The following is a 21,879-nucleotide window of genomic DNA, read 5'->3' as shown; positions in this document are numbered from 1 at the left end:
AGACTTCAAATGGACATGCGACGTTACCTTGGGCGAAAAGGATTCGTCAGTAACGAATACTTAGTTTCAAGCGTTGACGATAGCCCATGTAAATAAACTTCACCTTACTCCTCTACCATGCCAAAGGAATTACCAGTTTCACTCAGCACGAATGCCTGTCTATCTACGACACTGAGACTGGATGAGTCAGTCTATATCAAGCCACCAAATACTCACGTCGAATCCAAGACTCCCAGCAGTCGGGGTTACCACTTTTCTGCAAAGTCGCATCCCAGGGACAAATTACACTCTTGACACCTGCAATTAGCATTCCGTGCTCTCGGGACTCTAGTTTCGATCACAGGCCCAAGCTCTTCCTGAGGAAGTTGGGGGGCATACCATCCTATAGACAAAGACAATGTTAGTGGGCTTGCTAAAGAGTGCCTTTTGTCTTCGAACCCCACTGACAAACCAGAGCTCGAATCTATTTCTTCTCAAGGCTGGATGGTGACAAGATGGCGACAAAAGAGTATTCGAGTCTATGCGTCCCTGATGTTTCAGCTAGCGATGACTCTGAGGGTGCAGTCCCTATTCAATCCTGTGAGGTCAATAGTCATGCTATGACAAAGCCCCAACATCGCAATATCGTCAAGGCCAATACGGGTATGGCAAGACCTCGCGAGATTGGACTGGCAAGAGTGAGAATTGATGCCCTATCGATAGCTGGGACGTCGAGGGCACAGCGGCTAAGCAAAAGTCCTGAACTTTCAGACAACACTTCAGAAGATACACAAGATGAGCTAGAGAGACCAGCATTGGAAGAACCCAAGGAACAGCAGGCTGAGTCAGGGCCTCCGAAAAGCTGCGACTATGTCGCCTCTACGCAGGATTCTGGCGAAACTAGAGAGGCATCCCCGTCTGCGAATCCCGACAGGGACCAGCCTGATAACCCAGATGGCGGAAATCATGACATGAATGAGGACAGGACTTTACAGCCTCAGAATAATATTTTCGATGCCAGAGGAATCGGAAGACCCCCAAGATTTGCGTGTCCCTACCAAGCTTTTGAGCAATTCCAAGTTTGCTTCAGACCTGGGCCTCGGATTCCGAATGGGGGATGTGCCAGTATCCAGCGGTTGAAGTAAGCTGATTGTAAATACAGATATGCTCAAAGAAGACTGACTCGCAAGTAGACAGCACTTGTACCGTCGGCATATGCGGCCATACCGCTGCACCAGATGCTGGCAGTCGTTTGAGAAGAAAAGATAGATTAGAAGCTCATGGCTCTCAGCCGGCGTTTTTCATATTCACGGATATGTCACCAAGTAAGAGATTCATGAGCCTGGAAGATGAAACAGATGTTGCCAAGTTAGGCTGCTTTGGTTCTCCAGAGGAAGCGTGGTGGAAAATGTTTCAACTCCTTATTCCTGGCGCGCAGAACACAGACTTGGAAGTCTTGAAAGTCCAGTATTTCCCTTTAAGTCTCAGTCTCTCGAAGCGCTTGTAAACCTAAAGAATACACAGATTATGTCTACACCGACTCCTTCGATATTCCATGCCCGAGCTTTCCCGAGGTGTCTTTCGAGTTGGACCAGCCTGTCATTTCAGCCTCAACTGTAGAAAGGTGCGTATTGTTATTGCTCTGCGAAATTCACCACGAACTTTCCATGTTAAAGACCGAGAGCTTACTCGATGAACAGTCCAACGATCGAGAATGGTATTCCGCGGACTGTGATGCCAGATACAAATCAAGGATCCATTTCAGACAGTATACCTTCATACACAGCTCACTTACCTTTATTGGGTTCAACTATTGCACAGGAATTTCAATCACACAACCATTATTTTCAGAAGTCGATGCCATCACCTGTAGACCAATCGCAAAGTCTTGGTTTTAGTTCGCCAACTTCAACACGGACGCGATACCCTTCGCAAGGTTCAGAACCCGTAGATTCAAGCCGAGAGCAGAGACTCTTACGCCATATCCAAATGCTTAGAGAGAAGTACTTAGATGCAGAAACACGAATCGCGTCCTTACAGGAAACCACTCGCAACACGCTGGCTCAGGTTGGTCTGGCTGATTAGGTTATCGAAAACCTCTTGGCTTCCGACAAAGGTCTCTCGGATCATATCTACGAAAGTCTGTTTGAGGTTTCGACGCTTCTCTCGAACGTTAGGACGGGCTTGAGATAATCAACAGGTAGATTTGATGGAAGATCGACATTCTCTAGTTTTGCTATCTAGTTGACTCCATGGGGCTTGTAGACGATCTCGTTGAAGGAATTGAGGCTATGTTTTTCGAGAGCCTGCTAGATTGAAGCAAAGAAGTTTCTCATGCCAAAGCTCTTTCTATCCATGTACTTGCTGCTTCTCTCTCTCTCGTCTCTGATCCTCCAAAACAGGCTTCCGTCATAACAGGCTCTCAGGTCATCTTTTTTCACGACCCCATCCTCTTGGAGAAGCACATATGTTGTCCACCACTCCATAAAAGCAAAGGTCCAACCAGCTGGGTCCGCCGCACAGCGATCCTTCGCCCATAATCTCCAGAGGTCATCGGCAGTCAAACCTCCCTCACCTGAGGTATCGAACCGCTGAAACATCTGCTCGAATCTCTCGGGGCTGAAGTTCCCGTCAAAGTCGAAGATGCCTGTATCAGAACCATGCTTGGCCTTGTGGATGTCATTGACATAGATGCGGAACAAGGGGTCAGGCAGCCAACTATGACCGAGCCGTGTTGGATATGAAAAGAAGATAGGGATGAGAAGAGAGCCTATTGAGAAGAAGAGGCCGAAACCGAGCTCGCGGAAACCATTGTAGACGTCCCATGGGTTGATGATGCCGTCATTGTCGCGGTCCCAGAATTGAACGTGTTTCTGGAGAGGGCTGAGCTTTTCGTCTTTGGAGTTCATGATTGCTGCAGATGGGGTTTCAGAATGATCTGAGCATGCTTTAGCAAAAGTACTTTTGGTATAATCGTTGCCAAGTCTGTTGGGCGTAGACTGTGAGATGTCGTTGTGGTACTCAACCATGTTGACATTGGCACTTTTATTTCTAATCGAAGAAACGCAGACACCAATTCCAATAGCGGGAGTAGCATCAATAGATAATCTTTGAGTTGCATGAACCATTGATATAAGGGAAAGTCATTGCGTTATGCTGTGGCTAACCTTGAGACACCGTTTACGAGCAATTGACGTAATTGTAACACGCACATCTCGAGCTTCCAACATGTGATTCTACCCAGTTCTGATATCAATGATCCGCTGATAATAATAGAAACATATGGAGATTTTCCTGTAAGCTGATCTGACACCAAGAATGTCGCGTATTTTGGTACTGTGATGGTTGGCAATATCTTCCACTACCATGATCCCCCCCCTTCCCCCAGGGAATACTATTACACGACGGGCTATAACACTCCCCAAAGAGAGCCACATTCCCGCCCCGCATCACTATGATCACAAACATGCGAGAACCGATACTAGGTGTCTACAGAAATGGCAAACGATTTCTTTGCTTTTATAATGGTAAGTTTAGTAAAGATATATTTAGATTCTTTACTGATCATCTATCTTGGGGAATACGGGATATTCTTTTCTTCATCCTTCCTTATCTGAAGTGATCAGTGAAACAAGAGCCAGGAATAAACATTCTCTATGCAACTCTATCAATACGGCAAAAAAGAAAATAATTTCGGCGAGAATAATGGGATACCACTTGCCGATAACGACATAGCATACCAGCGTTAACATAACAATAAGAATTCAAATATCTTCAGCAAGTCCTCACAGATCTGTAGCCAAACTTTATAAAACGAACCCTGTCTAGGTGGTTATTAAAAACCAGAACGATATCCAGAAGCGCAGCCAGAAGCGCAAACCGCTATCGTTAGGCCTCTTTGGGTAGGATTCTCAGTAACTTCTGTAAGTTAAGGAAATATCATCATAATGATTAGGATCAATTTGATATAACTTAGGCTATACTTGCATAAACTCATCACTTCAAGTGGTCAAAATATGCGATTCTTCCTGGGTCCCCCTGACTTCTCTCTCTGCCTGCGTTCGCCTCACCTTACTGATCAAAGAGACTAGTGAGAGAGGTTCTTATAAAATTAAACAGATATTGGTAGTTTATTTACTTGTCAATCATTGCATATTCAGCACACTCATTTAATTGTCCATCATGAGCATTATCTCCCGTGGGAAACTTCCTTTCCACAGAGTACTCTTCCACTCCAAAGATTCATCCTCATACTCTGGCTTCGATAAGCAAAATTCTCCCAAGACTCGGTTACCTCCATCCAAGTATATGGTACCGAGATAGAAGCACATTGAATCGGCAACAGACAGAACCTCTTTCGCATGATCGAAGCGAAATCTCCCAAAACATGCCTGGCTTCCATCTTTGTATCGAAACAACAAGCCGGATACTGAGCTGATCCCTTTCTGAGATTGTTCTCTGCAGATCTGAACCTCTTTAACAGCATCGAGCGAGACTTCTGAGGTCTCAACTGGATCTGTTTCGGATCCGGGAACAAGTACTGCTGGCAAGGGATCCTTGTCACTTCCTTCTACAGTTGGCGATGCGAGCAAAGAAATGCCGTCAAGACGAGGGCTGAGGTAGACTAGCATTGGAATGTCCGGCGACTCTTTGGCTACGCATTTCCACTCGCTGTGTGGTGAGTTGCTTCTTCCCATGGTAAGTGTTCGCGACTGATTGGTGACCAGCTAATACGAGTCAGCTTCAAGCTTCAAGTGGGTTACGGTGTGTCTAGTCTTACCACTACCGCAGTCTCGTTGACAGTATCTGACGTCTTTGGTCGTCTTTCATCTTCAGACGTATCCTTTTCGTCTGCTTCCTTCTTTGTGCGCAACCAGACTTGTCCAAGACGTTCACCGGGGTTCAACGGATGGTAAGTCCAATGAGGGGATGAACTTGCGGTCGAATCATCTGAATTTTTCTTGGCCAACTTGTGCTTCGCCATTTCGTCCAGCTCACGATAAAAGGCCAAGGACTCTTCAGTCTTGTGCGTATGAAGATCGACCAGCTGGTCCTTATACCAACAAGCAGAATATCCCGTGATCTCAGGCTCGTTGAACTCCAAGGCCACCATGCGAGCTTCGATAGTCATACCAAGACTTGAAGATGAGTCTTTTGTGACGTGGTAAGCCATGCTCTTCAACGCATCTGGGGCCATAGGATACGGCCAACAAATGGTGGGATTCAACGGAGCGGCTGCGAAACTGCGCAATTTGAGGCCCTGTCTTGACATTAGAACTGTAACACTGGATCAAAGGTGCAAAGCTTACATCGTCTGAGAATGAGAGGACTTTGCTGGTGATCGGGAGTGTTCGCCACCAGCCTGAACTATCTTGTGCCGATGTAACAGCTCCAGGATCATTAACGATCTGGCGAATGCCGAGGTGATCTTCTGAGATGAAAAGATGATTCTCTTCCTGACCTTGAAACTCTCTCCAGAGTAATCGACTTCCCGGCTGCGGCGTGTTCGACAAGGAAGCTACATACTCAATTCCGTCCAGGTCGAGATGAGTCGCCCATACATCCTTCGATGGCTCAATCGTGCATTGACTCGACTCAGAGACACGAGACAGCGAAGATATCGCATAATGAAGGACTAAATGTTTGTTCACCATCAACAGTATCTCTGGTGGTAGATCTGCGAACTTCTGACTCATGATCCGGTGTAAGCGATTCAAAATCCACTCCCGTCGCCGCTCATCTTCCTGAACTGAGGGCTCGTACGAATATCGGGCAACTTGCACAAATGCTCTCTTATCAAGGCCGAATGATGAAGCTATCTCGGAGCATTCAACGTGATACCCGATTGTCGCACATGATTCGTGATCACTTGTGCAGCGCCTGAAAGTTGCGCGAAACTTGTTATCGTTGAAGGATTCGCACGATTCAAAAGCAACTGTTTCGGTGCCACCAGATGCTCCTTTCAGAGAATTAGTATTGTTTCTTGGCGTTGGAGGAATATGGAACTGACTGGCTGTGATGAGGTCGCCGGGCTTAATCGTAAAGCGGCACCATCCACATCGACGACTGACACAGTAAGACGGATAAGGTATCATAGGAGGAAGAGGATTAACATAATTCAGTGCATGCCACTCCCACCCTTCAGCGAATTCCATCCATTCCAAATCCATTATTCGATCAATTCGGCGGATTTCCTCAGAGCTGAGTCCTCCAGCGTAGTCCATGAAGGAAATACGAGTGGCTTGAGGCTGAAGGGAGCTAACTGGGTATAAATAAGCCAACCAACCTGAGCTGAACTACAGCAATTGAATTGGATAGACTATTTGATGATATCACGTGGCTTCATCTATCCAACGTAAGAAATAAGACGGAATGAGAAATAAGGGGAATTCTTTTTGCTATATAGCCTGATACCTACTTCAACAGTGCACCATTGCCAAGGCGAATGTATAGATGCGCGATACGTGTAAGCTTACGCCCCCATTCACAAGAATGCGTTGAGACTACTGGGCAGTCCATAGATACTATTATCTTACACGTAATTCTTCAAAACTTGATACTACACTCCCCTAGTTATTGTCTCTTGCTGGTTCAAATAGCCTATTGTGATACGATATGTTCGCTGCTTGCTTGCCGTATCTTCTTGAGTGTCACAGTCTTGGCTAATATGCGGTTGGCGTGGCCAAGACTGGTTTCTAACCGGACCTTTGTCCGTGGTAACACTCCATTGGGAAGAACCCCCTCAATAATGTCATTGGGTCAGGGATGGACTTATCATTGAGGAAACCCACATCTTATTGTGCTCATGCGAGTTTGTGAACAGGCCCTTCCTTCTCTGTATTGGAGCTGGGACAGGAAGTGGCAGATTTATAACTATCACACCCGAGCTTTCAAGGCTTCGGAATACATTATGGACAAAGTCAAAGGACTTGTATTACTTGTTGAATATCGACTGCTTTAATGCTTGCACGAGCTGCCGTGAAGCCATACTCGTGGGTGAAGGAATCTCCGTTGCCACACAAGGACCATGCCACTCTTGCGTGATGACTCTTGGAAAATGTGAAGTGTCTCGATGTTGTTACTTTCAGAGGACGATTGCAACAAATGAACTGAGTATACTGAGATGCTTGCCAAGCTTGGTACGTCGAATGAAATGAGTTGTATGCGTGAACAGATAGGTAGATAACATTCAGAAGCCTTGTAGTCAGACCACGCAGCACTGGACAGTGCTAGTTACTTCCTATGTCTGAAAAAGATGCAGGACGACGGACTTCTCATGCATGCGTTGATTAATGGTGTCTGAGTGACATGATTTGCATATATGGCTGTTGGTGTTGTTGGTTGATATCCTCGTGACGGTCAGTATCAGACCATATTTAACCAAACATCAGATAGCTCTGCTCTAATACGATAAAGATTTCAGTGTTAGATAGATACTTGAGGCTTGCATACTTCTTCTAGATGTCATTCAAGATGATAGGTAGATATAGATTGATTGATATGAATATTAAAGACCAAGAGGTCAAAAATGCAAAAGAGAAACTCCGGTACAGGGAATCGAACCCTGGGCTCCGCGGAACTGATCCCTCAGCTGCAAGTTGAGAGCGCGAAATGTTAGCCACTACACCATACCGGACGCTAATTGGTTGAGATTAATTTTTGCTATTCTATTATATGATCCCTACACAATGCTAGGAGCTTCAAGACTCAGGTTCTTTCTTGATCGTCATACTCATCAAACGCCAAAGTCTTATATCTCGTGATGATGTGGAGTCAGTATGATCAGGTTTCTATATATTATGCATGGTCTATCAGAAATCGTAATCTTGCACACCTGCTAAAGCATCGGAGAGGTTGGCAATATTTGAATGACAATGGTGAAAGAGGTTCAAGATAGAGTGAAATCCAGTGGGTATTTGTATTTAGAAGTCTTAGTAGATATCAAACTCCAACATAGATTATTCCCAGAAATAAACACAGTTCACTGATCTTGATCCCATCATTATCCCCGGCTCAAAGATTAATCAAGATATGTGACTGATTAGAACCAGCATGATATCTGGGATAGGTTAGGCCAAGCAAGTAATTAATCCGTCAGCAATTTCTGCCATTCGTCTGAACACAAGTCGGCGCGGATTAATCTCCCGTGTTGCCAGGGGGTAGACGGGCTTGTTGCCGATGCCACAATCAAAGGCAAAGGTCCACGCATACGCGAGGCTCTCCTCGAACAAAGCCAATCTACTCCCGGCATGATTGAGAATCAGAATATGCCCAAGACAGACCTCTCATGCAGAAAGCCCAAATCTGCTTGCAATCAGGACAATTTCTTTTGCATCAGATCAGCCAGCTCGTCAAGCAGCTCCACGGTCTCGGCTGGGCTTGCGATCCAGGCTGTTGTTCCGACACTTCTCGCCTTGAAGTCATTTGATCCAGCACTCAAGAATTGATCGCCTACGTGCAGCGTGTTCTCTCCGCGAATGGCGCCACCATTCTCCTTGCTACCAAACCACTGCTGGCAAACAGTCACACCCCAGCTCTTGTCACCAATATCGACAAACACATCATTACCTCCGTTGAATGCACAGAATGGCACGCGGCGTGATTGGCTCGCCACTGAAGGTGGAATTGGAGGAGAGTTGGGTCGGTGCTTGGTTGGGCGCTCTTCGCTGGATCCGAGACTACTGAGCTCCAGGATGCGCTGAACAACAAGAACAGTCTCCTCAAGGCTCTCACGGGCGATGCGAGTACCTGGCGTCTTGGGGATAATACCGACAGCACGGTCCTTGCGCATGATCATGGCAGGCAGGTTCAAGTTGTTGACACAGTCACGAAGGGCACCTTCGGCAACATCCAGCAATCTTGTAATGTCAGCATCCGACCATGAGGCCATCTCGGGTGTCAGCCACTGAGTGCGCGGGACAGGAGCGAGCTTGTAGGGCGAAGAAGGTGAGTACTCAAACAGGTAGTTTGCTTCACCTCCCATGATGACGATGTTTTGCTTCTGAATAGGATCCAGATCAGTTGACTCCGTAATTGCGTCAAGCAATCCATGGAGGCGCTCATAGTAGCGATCGGCAGATGTGTAACCAGCAGCCGTGACAATACCAATCTTGATGTTTTTTCGTAGGAGATCTGACAGACATTAGTTTGCAGTTTCGACTTTTGTGCACCAGCTTACCGAGAAGACGGGGAATCACAGGACTCGATGGCTCAAGATTGAACCCATCGTCATACAAGGTCACATCACCATCAAACGTGGCCAACTGCAGTGATCCATTTGTTACAGCCATGGACTGGGCTGAGTTGAGGATCTGTCTGACATCGTTGAAGGATGGAGCAACAAATCTTCGTGATGAGATATACCGTTTTCTGTCCTGATACTTGAAAGCTGCTTCCAGGGGCAGGCGGGTGAAGAAAGGGCCCGCAGTGGGAATCAGCATCCGCAACTTGGACGGGAGCATGGTATCATCTTGCTGACGGCTAACTTTTGGGAATCAGATATGTTTGCTATGAAGGTGAGTACGAAGGCTTACTGTGATCATCAATCATGAGCTCAACGTCACGCATAATCTCAGCGTAACGGCGGTGAGCCTCTTCGGCCATCTGAGTAACACTAGGTCCATCTCCAAAAACGCCAGTGGGCTGAGAGTAGAGAACGAAAGGAACAGCTAGAAGACCCTTGACCCATTCTGCGATTCGAGTTAGCTGGCTGAGTCTGATGTGAGGCGTGGATAGTGGGACATGGGATGCGGGGAGATGGAAAAATGATGAATCAGAGAGACTGTTTAGTGTGTAATTAATTCCGTGATATCTGGGACAAGTAGAGTCCAACATACCAATAAATTGGTCTCTTCGGTGTGTCTTGAGAGCATCTGTTTGCTATTGTGAGCTTGTGTAACCATGAGTGTTTAGATGACAAGAAGGGAGGCTTGAGGTGGGGTTATTGACGGCTTAACTTACACTCGACACGGTAACGGGTTGTCATTGTTGCAGTTGGTACAAGGTTTCAGTTGGTGTTGAAGGAGTAAAAGATACTTTGTAGGATGATGAATTTGTAAGATGGAAGAAAAGGAGGAGAAGTTGTTTGCTGTCTGTTGTTTGTCTTTGATAAGATGAGGGGAGGTGAGAGACGGTGTGACCTGCACTTGCCTGACCTAGGTAAGTAGGAGGAGGTACTGTAATCTAGACCTCGTCGTACCTGCCCTACCTCCAAATCCGGGTGACGTACGGGAGCCGCCGCAGCGTTGAGCGGGGAACGCCGACCGCTAAGATAGCCCAAAGCTGTAGGGGACGATCGATTTGATTGGTTCGGGATATTCATGGTACCCCTGTCAATCTCTCCTGCATTACGGCATTCACATTGATGAGATCTCGCACACTGCAACTGGGATACCCTAGACTATGCAGGAGTTTCACCATTTTCCCTTCTTGCATGATGAACTAATACGATGAGTCTATGGGCTACGAAAGATTATTCTTGATTGAGTTTGTTTTTAAAGACTGGCTAAGATTTGGTGCGTATGGCACTCTAAGTAGTACACCGATTATACACAGGAACTGTAATTCACAGCCAAAAGTCAATGTCAGGAGAGCATTAACTCACAAGCAGCAAAGTATAGCACAATATATGCGGCTGACAGAAGCCATACCAATGCCTAAAGGACCTACAGATAGCCTATGCATAACTGTAATCTCACTGCAGATCGGCAATGTGTAAATCGTCCACATTGGCCCTCATTGCTATAGTGGCTCACGAAAGTCGGGTATTTATGCATATCTCAAACTATTGTCAATCCCCGGCACAAAACCCGATGCGGTGAAACGCCCCCAAATCAGTATAATTCCGTGGCAACAATGCACATGAAGCATCGGTACCTGGTCATGCTTCTTTCCTATTCTCGTCCCGTTTCATCATGTTGTTAACAATGGCGATGTTACCGTGAACTCGACGACGGCAGCAGGCGAAGCACAGTATAAGACCAACTTAACAAGATCCGAATACTGTAAATCGATCATCGTCGATAAAATATTGTGGAGAGATGAGGGTAAAGCTTGGGAGTTCTCTCCCGTCAGGAGACAAGCATGTAATAAATCTCGACCACATCGCCAAGTCTCACTATACGGACAAGCTTTAACAGGGCGTCAGTGTCTATATACCGATATGGGAAGATAATGTAGCTTGGGCTAAAGAGACCCCGAACTCATAGCCCAGCTAAAGACCGGACACCCTCGATTCTTCGTCCCTCTTGTCGTCGACGAACTCGCAGAACGATTACTCACATGGACTTCTGAGTTACCTTCAAGATTTCTTACAACCGAATTTCGAGACGAGCTGAGGCAGTCGTTGAAAGAGCGCGGACGATCGGCAATGCTACTAACAGCGTGCTGCTATGCCAAAGATCTTCAAGGATATCTAGAAAGGCAGCGAATGAGAGCATTCGTCTTCGTGGTTGACTTCGACGGTAATATTCGTCCTGTGAAAAAGTCAGAGAACGGAAGTGACTTGAACGAAATCTACGTGGTCGTTTACCCTCAACAAGGAGAGAAAGAGGCCAAAGCATTCTGGCAACATACCGGCTATGGTATCTCGAGTCGAAGAGCGACGTATTGGCTAGAGAATGCCCCTTTTTTCGAATCGGGGCCGGGAATTGCCTGAGGCCATTCTTCCAATCCAGAAGGCCAAAGAGGCCAAGATTGCCATGCAACAACGCATTGCAGACTCGCTTAGTACCAAAGACAACAAGTTGAAGAACAGCGATGTGTTATTATATCCCACCGGCATGTCGGATATTAGCCATATCCATGATATTATCAGCCTTTACACTACAGCGAGAAAGAGGACCGTTGCGATCTTCGGGTACGTCAAAGACAAACCTGATAATTGACCAGACTAACGACGAATCCGGATTTTAATATGTTGATACTTTCAAAGTCTTAAGCAAGATCCACGGGTACGAGTGTAAACTCTATGACGCTACACACTCCGACTTGGAAACTCTTGAAGAAGACTTGGCCTCAGGTCTGCAGCTATGGGCCCTCTTTACAGAGTTCCCTGGCAACCCACTCCTTGGCTCTGTCGATCTAGAGCGAATAGAAAGGATATACGACGAATACGACTTCTTGTTCGTGGTTGATGACACAGTCGGTACATCGGTAAACGTCGACGTTATCTCACATTGCGATATTGTATGCACAGGCTTGACAAAGATGTTTAGTGGGAGATGCAACGCCATGGGAGGAAGCGTGGCCCTGAAACCAAACGGCGGAGCCCGTTGGGATATAAAGAGGCGATTAAAGGATCGCTATATCAACACCAACTTTCCGCTGGATACGATTGTTATGGAGAAAAACAGCGCAGACAGATTTCGAAGAGCGAGTTATCAAAGCCAGTCAAAATGCACAACACATCGCAGATATACTTCGCAAGCACAGTTCGGTTGGGCAAGTCTATTATCCCAAGGGAAGCCCGACACAACAACTTCACGAGAAATACAAACGTCCAGGAAAGGGGTATGGATATCTGCTGTCTATTCGTTTCAAGACTCCAGCAGCTGCCATCGCGTTCCACGACGCTCTTGATGTGGCAAAAGGGCCAAGTTTGGGGACCAATTTCACTCTAGGTTGTGCATATACGCTCTTCGCGCATTACGACGAGCTTGAATGGGCTGAGGAGTATGGTATTGTTAAGCATTTGGTACGAATCAGTGTGGGGATCGAAAATGAGAGATTCTTGGACGAGGTTATCAAGACAGCTCTGGATGCAGCTGAACGAGCGAGTAAGGAACGAAAAGGATGTTGTGACCTAACTAGAAGAGACGTTTCGTGAAGATTGAACATTCGGCTTTGCTCAGTCTTAAATACTCAAAAACGCAGAAATCAGTCATCAAAACCTAATGTGAGCCGGTTGATTCCTGTGCCAAGGAGGGCACAACCGTCTTGCCACAACTAATAATACCAAGATTAACCTACAGCTTTACAGGTCGTAGTATGTCAGTAGGCCTCGAGAAAGTAATTACAACTCGCTGAATACCCTGCCGAGATTCCTAACGGTAAGTACAAGACTTATGATAACTTCAAACCAATCTTTGGAAGACTGTACGCAAACCCCGCGAAATATCGGAGGTCGTTCGTCATTGATATATACTAATTCCTTCCATACTTCACCGTCCGAAGAAGAAGCTGTCCCTCCTCAGCCTCAGTTACTGACCTTGCTACAGATGTCTCCTCCTGTGTGACCCTTAGCCTCGCCTATGTACGACTCATCCGAGATGACCCCAATGACAAACACAAATTCCTCGCCGGCAGCTCCCTCGACATAAGTACAAGACTCGAACTCTCCATCTACGTCTTTCCCCGAGGTCTCAACCGCTCCGGCGGCGTGACAGGCTATAATCCTGTCGCCCACAACTGGAAATCCATCTTCGGTTCCACCACGACCTCTTATTTAACAGAGTATTGAAGAGGGCGTGAAGGAGGAGTGTATTTCTGTGAGTGTCCTGATCAATGAGAAAATGACGGAATTTACTTGAGAGAGGAGGGTGGACCCTTATTCTTAACTGCCCACGGGATATGGGAGACCGCCTCAAGTCTTGGGAGAAATTCGACGAACCTACCTGCTTGACCAATAAATAGTACGAGACCAGTCTACTCTCTTCTGTCACATTCAACATCACGAACTTAACTGTCTCTCCCTTTTTTATCATCTCTAATTGTGGTTACAGGCAATGTTTCTGCGTTGTACCACTGGGAGAGAGGCATACTCACCCTTTCAGCGCGTCTGAGGATAGTTGTCTCTATGATCATGTGGCAGAGTGAGGATAAACGATGACTTCGAACCAAAGATGGAACTATCGATTGTATTTACTTGTTTGTTTGTTTACCTTCTAACTGTGACTGCTCAGCTCAAGAGATCACCTCTCCTTTTTGTCTCGTGACTATCATCTTCGTCCCATCTCAGCTTGCATCCTCGAATCAAGTGAACCTCTTGCTCGCTTCATCCGCAGTCTCGTCGTCGTTGGCTCATTTTCACATTTCTCCTCAGCACAAATTTCCCGCCAAAAAGACACCCTCGTAAACTGCTTCGTAATCCAGCTCCCCTATACCAATCATACCCACGGCACTCTTTGGAAGGGGGTCCTCCAGTAGGTGGGCTCATCATTGTTTGCACGTTCTAAATCTCTTTCTTTTGGTATGGGCTCAACACATTTCTTGGTCTCCGGGGAATCTTTACTCCTGCCCTGACATGAACGAGGAAAGGGATATAACAAAATGGGGGTAGAAACAACTCCAATAACTCAGATCACTCGTGATACGTGTACGACATCCTTTAGCTGGCACCGCCGTTAGGGGCGCTGAGGTTGGCCGCCATCGCAGCAGCCTGTTGTTGAGCGAGAAGCTGAGCTTGCTGGGCTTGCTGCACCTGCTGTGCCGCGATCTCATCGGCCTTGACCATTACTGACTGAATCACATTCTGATCATCAGCTGTGAGGTGTCCAGCCAAGCTGCTGTAAAATTGGGGTTGCTCTTGTTGCATTTCTATCAAAGTCAGCAGTGTCGTTAACGACGTGTACAGGATTGACTCACTCATTAAAGTGCCGCGGAATAATTGGTAAGGCTCAATCTTGTCGAGCGGCGACTCGAGCAGAACAGAGTCCTCGCCAAGATCGTCCTCCTCGACGTCATCAATCGCTCGGCTAAACTTCTGGGCCTTTGTTTCATTAGCGTTATATCATAGTCACTGCGTGGGATTGTACATACCTCCTCGTTCAAGAAGTTGAGATAAGCAGTGCTCTCGTCTTTGGACTCGCTAGTCTCGCCTGTCTCCTCTTCCTCCTCAGCGTTCCAGTTGGCCTCGTCGTCATCCCACTCATCTTCCTCGCCGTAGTCATAAGTGGACTCGAGGTGGAAGTCGTCACGGAGAGCCTCATCGCGATCTGTCATCTGTTAGTTGTGACTCGATGGCACTAAGGGCATAGAAAACTTACTCTTCTGAGCGGCAGGGAGGGAGCGGAATAGTTCAGTAATGCCTTGAAGCAATCTTGGCCAGCCAACAGAGACACTGGATGGCACGTGCTCAGGGTTCAGGCTAAGAAGAGCTGAGATGGCAACGATGCAAAGCTTCTTGTCGTGAACACGGGTGAAAGAAGTCATGCTGCCAAACCAGAGACTGAAGAAACGGTTTGTCCAGCCCTTGTTCTCAAGGACTTGAAGGGTGAGAAGTGGGTTGTAGTGGATCGAGTTGATAACCATCTCCATGAGATGGATGCGGTAGCTCTTCACCTTGACGTCTTGGTTGGCAAGGATGCTCATGGCAATGTTGATGAAACCCTCGACACAGCTATCAATCTGGCCCTTCAAGCTAAGCATCATGGCCTCGGCCAGTTTGCAAGCACATATCCTCTCGACACCTCCCTGAATACTGTCGGTGAACATATCAGCGACCATGGAGTAAAGGGCCTGAGTGTACTCGGGCTTCTGAGCGAGCTGGGGAGCACCAAATTGGACAAAGTTGTCCAGAGCAGGCAGCATATCCTCGAGGTAGTATTCAGCACCAGCCTTGAAAGTAGTGTGAATCAACTCGAAGGCCTGCCACATGGTGGGAGAAATGGACTTGGCAGCGAATGTGCAGCTATCGATGATTTCGAAAACTTCGTTGTAGAGGTCATAAAGCTTGTTCTCCAGGGTAACCTTGATGACGGGCATAAGTACAGCCTCAATGTGGAGCAGGACGTCAGGAGTGCTCTCGAGTGTGAGAATCAGAGTTCCGATGGTCTGCAGGACACCAAGAGCAGTAATGCTCTTGTCGTCATACTCGTTGTAGAGCTCACCGTCATCGCCAACTTTGCTCTCCTTCTCGAGAAGCTCGCGCACAATTCTCATGTAAGTGTCTCGGAGCTGCTCGCTCAATGCGACAGCAAAAGGAGTGAGCTCAGTGGCGAAGACCTCGACAAAGTCCTCCATGACGTTCGCGAGCGCATCGATATCAGCCTCGTTGGCAAGCTTGAGCAACTGCTGCATAATCGTGGGAATGTTTTGCTGCATGCTTGTTCGAATGACATCGTGGCGGATAAGAGGCTGGAGAGCGAGAGCGGCTGTGACACGAACTGGGAGAGCAGGGTCGGCCATACAATCCAGGATGTGTCGGTAGATAGTAAGGAGGTTGTTCTGATCTTGGAAGTTGAGCTGCTCAAACTTCTCGATGGTGTCGCAAGCACGAGCGCGGAGGTAGCCCTGTGGGCTGGTGAAGTCGGGGAAGACATAACGGACGAGGAAGTATTCGACCTGATCAGCAATAGGGCTCTTCTTGCCCAGAATAACAGGTGCCAGGGTAGCGATCATGCGCAGAGCACCCTCCTTGGCAATGTGGTTCTTCTGATCATCCGCAGCCTGCTCGTACTCGGTGACAACAGCATTGACGAACTTGAGAATCTCGAAGGTCTCCTTGCGGCGGTTCTTAGTAAGGTTGACGAGGAAGTTAGTAGCGGCGACATCAGGAGCAGACGCTTCCTCGAAGTAGTTAAGCTTTCGGTGAAGGTACTCGTCGGGCTCATCCTCGAACTGCTCGACATCCTCCTCGGTAAGGCAAAGAACAGGGAAAACGAAGTGAGTAACAAGGTTGGTAAGATGAGGCTTGAGGTGTGTCCACATCTCCTTGGGTCGTACAGACTCGTCGAGGAAGACCAGAGTATAGGAAAGGCAGGGTCGGCTGAGCCAAGAGGTTTTGGCAACCCATTTCTCGATCTCTTGGAGGTAGTGCTTGAGGATCTCGGGGGCAATGTTCGCGGTGAAGTCCTTGGCGAAAGCAAGTGCGTCTTCGCCCTTACCAGGACTGGCAGGGTTGCCATGCCTGTAGATTACATGTTAGCCAAGACTACTGACATTTGACAGATGTAAGCAATCCTACCGAATGAAGAGGCGGTTCAGGTTGAAGAAAGCCCATTTCTTGGCCTTCCACCAGTGATGCTTCTCACGTTCGTGCTGATCACCCTGCATAGCATTGGTAGGGCAAGCCTTGGAAACCGTGTGTAGGAAAACAGTGCACCAAGCGATGTTGGTGTCACGTTGTCGTAGCGAAGGCGAGAGTTCCAACTGCGAACAAGGTCAATACGTGGCTCATGAGCAAATATATCATATCCAGGGGAGTGCGCACCCATGTCGCATGCTTGTAGGCCTTGAGGGCCAAGTGAAGCATCTCACCAGCCTCATCGCTCTCCTGGTTCACCAACTCGTTACAGATGGCGAGAAGACGGGGGAATGTCGCCTCCACAATCTTATCAAAGTGTTGTCGATCATCGCTGTCGGTCGATTTATAGCGGAACGCACGGCAGATGGCGAGCAGACACTGCAGACCAGCAAGAACGGAACCGGGGTTATTCGTGTTTAGAAGCTCGACGGTGAAGTCCATGAACTTGGGCCAACGGGCGGGAAAGTCATATTGGAGGATTCGTTGGAGGACGGGAATGAGCTGCTGGCGGACGAGGGTTTCGGACGTAGCGAGAATTGGCAGAAGGCGGTCTCGTACACGAGCCTTCTCTTCTTCAGGGATTATAGCGGTGGGGGGATCGGGAGAGTACCCCTCATTATTGTACCATGAGCGATTGACACGGTTCTTGACATAAATCACGGCTGGAGTGGAAGTTGGTCAGAAAGTGAACTGATGAGGGAGCGCACAAACAGGCTGGATAGAGGGCACGAGAGTTGGTAGACATACTCGAAAGGCGGACACTAGCCTCCTGTTCGGCTTGTAAAATATCGAGCAGACATTCGAGAAATCCGGGCTGTTCTTCAATCTAGAGAGGTAGACGGGAACAAATTAGCATCTTAGTTCTTTGTGGAATTGGAGGCTGGCGCAAGGGACACAGCTGCACAAAGAGGCGTCGGAGAAGGAAACCCAAAGTAGGGGGAAGAGAAGCCAGCCAGCCAGCCATCGCATCAAAGAGCAGAGCTGATGACTGGCCGATTCCCTACCAATACCCAAGCACAAAGGAGTTCCCTCGACCACCTCGACCAAAGACGCAAACACAAACGCAGGGACGCACCTGTTTCAACTGAAGCTCAGCACGCCTTCGACTGTCTGCATCAGGGTCCAAGCTAGTGGCGAGCAAGGACCTCACAGCGGCGGGATCCATGATGAAGGGTGGATATGAAGAGAAGTCGACGTCGAGGCCGAAGGGGATGGGAGTGTGAGGTTGGAAGAAAGGCGGACGAAAGAGGCGGAATCAGGATCTGTCAGGTCTGGATAAGGATGGCGAGCGACGGATGGCGGGGCATCTAGAGACAACCCAAAAAGCACCCAAAGAAAAAGCACAAGCAAGTCCGTCCAGGCCAGGCCAGCTAACTTTAGTCCACAGTCCAACGGCTAGATAGGAGCCACGGTGTGAAGCAGAAGCAGTCTCAAGTCGAGCGAGGTGCTGTGCTGAATTAAGTCGACGCCTTGGGAACGCGACAGTGACTTTTGTTGATCAAGATTTTTTTTACTCTTGGGTGCTTTTTCCTTGAAAAAGAGCTGAAATATTAGGTCCCGATGGACGATGCCAGAGGCCCAAAAAGTTGTAGTCGGCAGAAAGTACCACCAGGGCCGTCCGTGTGTGCGAGTGTCCAGGGGCTCGAAAAGATGGGAAATGGGGGTTCTGATTGGGGCCGGGTAGGGCTCCAGGCCAAGTACGGTACGCGGTGCGGGTTTGTGTGTGGGACACAATTCGGTCACTCGGCGGCGGAAGCTTTCATCAAAGCTGGAGACGGCGTCGGGACGGAGTCGAATGAAGTCAATGAACTGGATGGAGGAGGGGGGAAAAAAACACACGCGCACACTTTTTGGTAGCAGGTGGGTCTATCTGTTTCTCTTTTTTTCTCTCTTCTTTGCTTCTGCGGGTATGACGAGCATTGATATCGTAACGTTCTCGCTATAACGTTTATCTGATGAAGGCATCAAAGGACGAAGCAAGACGATGATCAACGGGTGATTTAGATAGAAGCCCAATTACTGGAGGGCTCTCATTCACTGCCCAGCAAGAGCCATTGATTGATGTAAGGGAGACACATTCACTGCTTACAAAGTCAAAACCCTTGAAATGAACAGAAAGGCATAATGACAGGCAGCTGAATGCATGCATGCACCAGAACTCAACATAACATAACATAACATCCAAGGCAATACCAATTGTGGCAGCTCAATGCAAGCGTTCTTATGTTCAACAAACTGCAACCAAACAAGCCTCCGAGTCAAAGCAATCCAATTACTCCAGGTAACCAATGATTGTGGTACCTACCGACGCACCAAACCTTGGCGATTGGGTCAAGTACCGTAAGCACCGAACCCATCCACAGCACCTCGCAGAGCAGCACGAGTCTGCCACGAGAAATGCACGAGGTCACCCATGGCAAAATGGATGATCACTTTTTTAGGTAGGGTCGGGTCAGGCATGTCTCATTTCAGAAAGGCCAACAACCGCTTTTCCCGGAAGATAAGAAGGTACTATCTTGAGGTAAAATTACTAGCACTTGGTGGCATGTCACTGACATTACCGGCGGTCCATCTGAAGGATTCACTTATCTCATGCTCTGTACTCCGTAATAACCTGACAAATCCCCACGATACAAGGACTGTCATAACAACAAGGAGAAAAAAAACTGAAACAACAGAACAAAACAACCAAAATAGGCAAAACAAATTAAAGAAAAAAAACCAGGTCAAATTGCAGGGTCCAACACCATAATCACTAGTGCCCCGCCATTTCTCTCACCGCTTTTGGCTTAGATGCAGAAACTCCAAATCTGTCGGTTCTTCAGCGGGCCTTTGAGACGTCACGATCGTCATTTCTTTATTTCAAGGGCAGAAACTTCTCTACATGAAGCATAACATGATTCAAGTCTGCAGAATCTGCTCTGTATTCTGACATTCAGTTGTGGCAACTCTTCACCGTTGCATGAATTAATGGCGGCTCAATAGTTCCAGGAAGAGGCTACTGTGAGACATTGGACTGGCTGCATTGGCATTAACCTCATTCATGCGGTTGGAAAGTCACCTGAGCACAGACGTAGAAGCTTTGCAAACATGGCGCCTTTCAATTCTTCTGTCTGTCAAACTCCTGTATGCTTTTGCAGCACTATCTTCAACCTCAATACCATAATGTACAAGCAGCTCCTCAGAGAGAGCTAGGCACCGAACTCGAGCCGCGCTGTGGCATCTCGAGATTCGAGGCTGGCCCTTCAGTGGTGACCGCCACCATTCCAAACTCCCCTCCCACGACACCTCCAAGAACCTTTGACCTGTGATATCGGGATGACTCTCTGGGTTGAGATCCTCTGGAGGCTCGTCACCTGATGAAGCGCGCGTCGAGGAGGTTCGGGTGATCAGGTACAACCCCGGTGGGATCGTACCTGAACTCGAGGTACATGACCTCTCGACCCTCACCCCTGAGAAGCATAGGTTATTGCAGTCAGCTAAGGCGCACTTCGCCCAATGCTTCTTGGCGACTTGCTGCAAAGCAGAACGGCATACTGGAGATAAACTCTGGCTTGTGCTCCAACTGACAGAAGGTCACCTCAACAACGCCTGCCAGGTCGACAGAGCCTCCGAAGAAGTGCACAATCAAGTATCTGAAGCTGGGAACCGGAGGCATCGTTGAGAATGGGTCAAATTGGTTTCAAGGCCCCGAGGGGGAGGGACTGCGAAAACGATGGCACCAACGCCTACTGGGGCATCACTCCCGTAGTACATTGTTCTTTCTGACCCTTGGAAATGGTCAGCGAGCCCCCAGCTGGTTTCGTGAAGTCGAGTAGCGTGAGCATGGCAGATTTCTCTACCTTTACTTGTGCGAACCTGTTCCAGTTTGTTAGCTCTACTGTGGGTATTGGATATGGTTGAAAAGAGCTTACCCCAAGACCGCCGACAACGTTCTGGGTGATGCCTACCCAGACCTCCAACAACTTCTCCCCGTCTTCGTATGCAGTAAACAGGTTGGCTGTATTTGGATCACGACTTTCTGGGCCGCCGTGACCTTCGAGTACATGTATATGTGCTCTGACCAAAATTATGGCTTAGAAAGTCGTGATTCCGACCATGCCTCGCTGGTTCACTGTCACTGAGGCCATTCGCCCAGGCCTGCTTTCAGACTGGAGCCATCGCATTTGCCGTGGTGCCTGATGTATAAGATATTTATACAATTGAAACGATCCCAAAGTTCTTATATACCATCATCAAATGATTTACTGGAGTACTTTACTGAAAAGCAAACAGGTAATCGATGCGGTCTGCTTCCATTTCCCTGGGTTGTGTACGGTTATAAACGCAAGGAGTTGACTATCTTATCGTGGGCAGGATATATATAAAAGATATACATAAAATAAAGCGATGAAGTCTAAAGAAACAGACATTACTGACGAAAGACAAAGGGGAGTACCGGTTTTTTGAGTCGAGTTGCTGCAGACTCTTTTCTATACTCAAATAGCATCTAACTTGATACGGTAGAGGCAGCCCATTTCTCTTGCGTAACAATCATGTGGCGATGGTTGCTTGATTGAATGTATCGTATATAAAAACATTGACATAAATTAGTCAAGGCTGGTCGTAACGAATCATCTCAGTTGGGTTACTCTTGGTCTAAGACAGGATTATACTGCGTCTATCTTCCTTCCACTCGATGGAAGAGTGTGCAACTACTGTAGTACTGGTCTCTCCAAATTCTGGCGATAACCAACCGAATTGACTGCCTGTTCTGTCTATAGTGAGTCCCCTTTGGGATCGTCTTGCAGCGCTACGATAGTATCAAGTTTGTAAGTAGAGTGTTTTGTAGTAAAATAGTTCCAAGCCCGGTCTGGGGATGTCTAAGTAACGTCGACATGGGGGGTTGGATTCCTGTAGTACAACTGGAGGTAGAAAAAGGGACTGTGTGGTGTGTA

At 47.7% G+C, this 21,879-nt stretch overlaps 8 protein-coding genes and 1 non-coding gene across 9 annotated transcripts; 2 read left to right on the top strand and 7 right to left on the bottom strand.

The window, feature by feature from the left end:
- Positions 1–494: 494 nt before the first annotated feature.
- FOBCDRAFT_202785 (uncharacterized protein) lies at positions 495–1,486 on the top strand (the record flags this gene model as incomplete). Its single annotated transcript, XM_031187074.3, has 2 exons — positions 495–1,120; positions 1,177–1,486. The coding sequence occupies 2 exons, from the start codon at positions 495–497 to the stop codon at positions 1,484–1,486; spliced, it is 936 nt and encodes a 311-aa protein (XP_031038209.3).
- A 640-nt stretch (positions 1,487–2,126) lies between these two features.
- On the bottom strand, positions 2,127–3,099 carry FOBCDRAFT_225365 (Caleosin related protein-domain-containing protein). The gene has a single exon (XM_031187075.3). It carries the CDS (start codon positions 3,006–3,008, stop codon positions 2,289–2,291), a length of 720 nt encoding a protein of 239 aa, XP_031038210.2. The 5' UTR covers positions 3,009–3,099; the 3' UTR covers positions 2,127–2,288.
- A 1,049-nt stretch (positions 3,100–4,148) lies between these two features.
- FOBCDRAFT_136813 (uncharacterized protein) lies at positions 4,149–6,149 on the bottom strand (the record flags this gene model as incomplete). The annotated part of the gene is made up of 4 exons (XM_031187076.3): positions 4,149–4,706; positions 4,760–5,239; positions 5,289–5,938; positions 5,990–6,149. 4 exons carry the CDS (start codon positions 6,147–6,149, stop codon positions 4,149–4,151), a joined length of 1,848 nt encoding a protein of 615 aa, XP_031038211.3.
- Positions 6,150–7,521: 1,372 nt separating this feature from the next.
- FOBCDRAFT_t140 lies at positions 7,522–7,615 on the bottom strand. Its single transcript has one exon. It is a non-coding gene; the product is annotated as a tRNA-Glu (tRNA).
- A 411-nt stretch (positions 7,616–8,026) lies between these two features.
- Positions 8,027–9,964, bottom strand: FOBCDRAFT_294430 (IMP-specific 5-nucleotidase; the record flags this gene model as incomplete). The annotated part of the gene is made up of 5 exons (XM_031187077.3): positions 8,027–9,111; positions 9,158–9,463; positions 9,513–9,668; positions 9,816–9,851; positions 9,940–9,964. 5 exons carry the CDS (start codon positions 9,962–9,964, stop codon positions 8,294–8,296), a joined length of 1,341 nt encoding a protein of 446 aa, XP_031038212.1. The 3' UTR covers positions 8,027–8,293.
- A 1,633-nt stretch (positions 9,965–11,597) lies between these two features.
- FOBCDRAFT_240834 (pyridoxal phosphate-dependent transferase) lies at positions 11,598–13,438 on the top strand (the record flags this gene model as incomplete). The annotated part of the gene is made up of 5 exons (XM_059610329.1): positions 11,598–11,836; positions 11,919–12,250; positions 12,333–12,755; positions 12,951–12,968; positions 13,197–13,438. 5 exons carry the CDS (start codon positions 11,598–11,600, stop codon positions 13,436–13,438), a joined length of 1,254 nt encoding a protein of 417 aa, XP_059465103.1.
- A 783-nt stretch (positions 13,439–14,221) lies between these two features.
- On the bottom strand, positions 14,222–18,222 carry FOBCDRAFT_40210 (armadillo-type protein). The gene is made up of 8 exons (XM_059612184.1): positions 18,018–18,222; positions 17,690–17,768; positions 17,129–17,604; positions 16,883–17,067; positions 14,964–16,825; positions 14,737–14,912; positions 14,563–14,686; positions 14,222–14,514 (listed from the first exon to the last, which is right to left on the bottom strand). The coding sequence occupies exons 1-8, from the start codon at positions 18,105–18,107 to the stop codon at positions 14,306–14,308; spliced, it is 3,201 nt and encodes a 1,066-aa protein (XP_059465102.1). The 5' UTR covers positions 18,108–18,222; the 3' UTR covers positions 14,222–14,305.
- Positions 18,223–18,732: 510 nt separating this feature from the next.
- Positions 18,733–19,664, bottom strand: FOBCDRAFT_225359 (uncharacterized protein). The gene has a single exon (XM_059609686.1). It carries the CDS (start codon positions 19,116–19,118, stop codon positions 18,891–18,893), a length of 228 nt encoding a protein of 75 aa, XP_059467343.1. The 5' UTR covers positions 19,119–19,664; the 3' UTR covers positions 18,733–18,890.
- A 521-nt stretch (positions 19,665–20,185) lies between these two features.
- On the bottom strand, positions 20,186–20,600 carry FOBCDRAFT_92621 (uncharacterized protein; the record flags this gene model as incomplete). Its single annotated transcript, XM_031187081.3, has 2 exons — positions 20,186–20,394; positions 20,480–20,600. Coding segments are annotated over 2 exons (330 nt in total), but the record flags the coding sequence as incomplete, so codon positions are not given.
- Positions 20,601–21,879: the final 1,279 nt, after the last annotated feature.

Source organism: Fusarium oxysporum, chromosome VI (assembly GCF_013085055.1).
Source record: "Fusarium oxysporum Fo47 chromosome VI, complete sequence".
NCBI lineage: Eukaryota > Fungi > Ascomycota > Sordariomycetes > Hypocreales > Nectriaceae > Fusarium > Fusarium oxysporum.
This window is presented reverse-complemented; position numbering and strand designations above follow the sequence as displayed.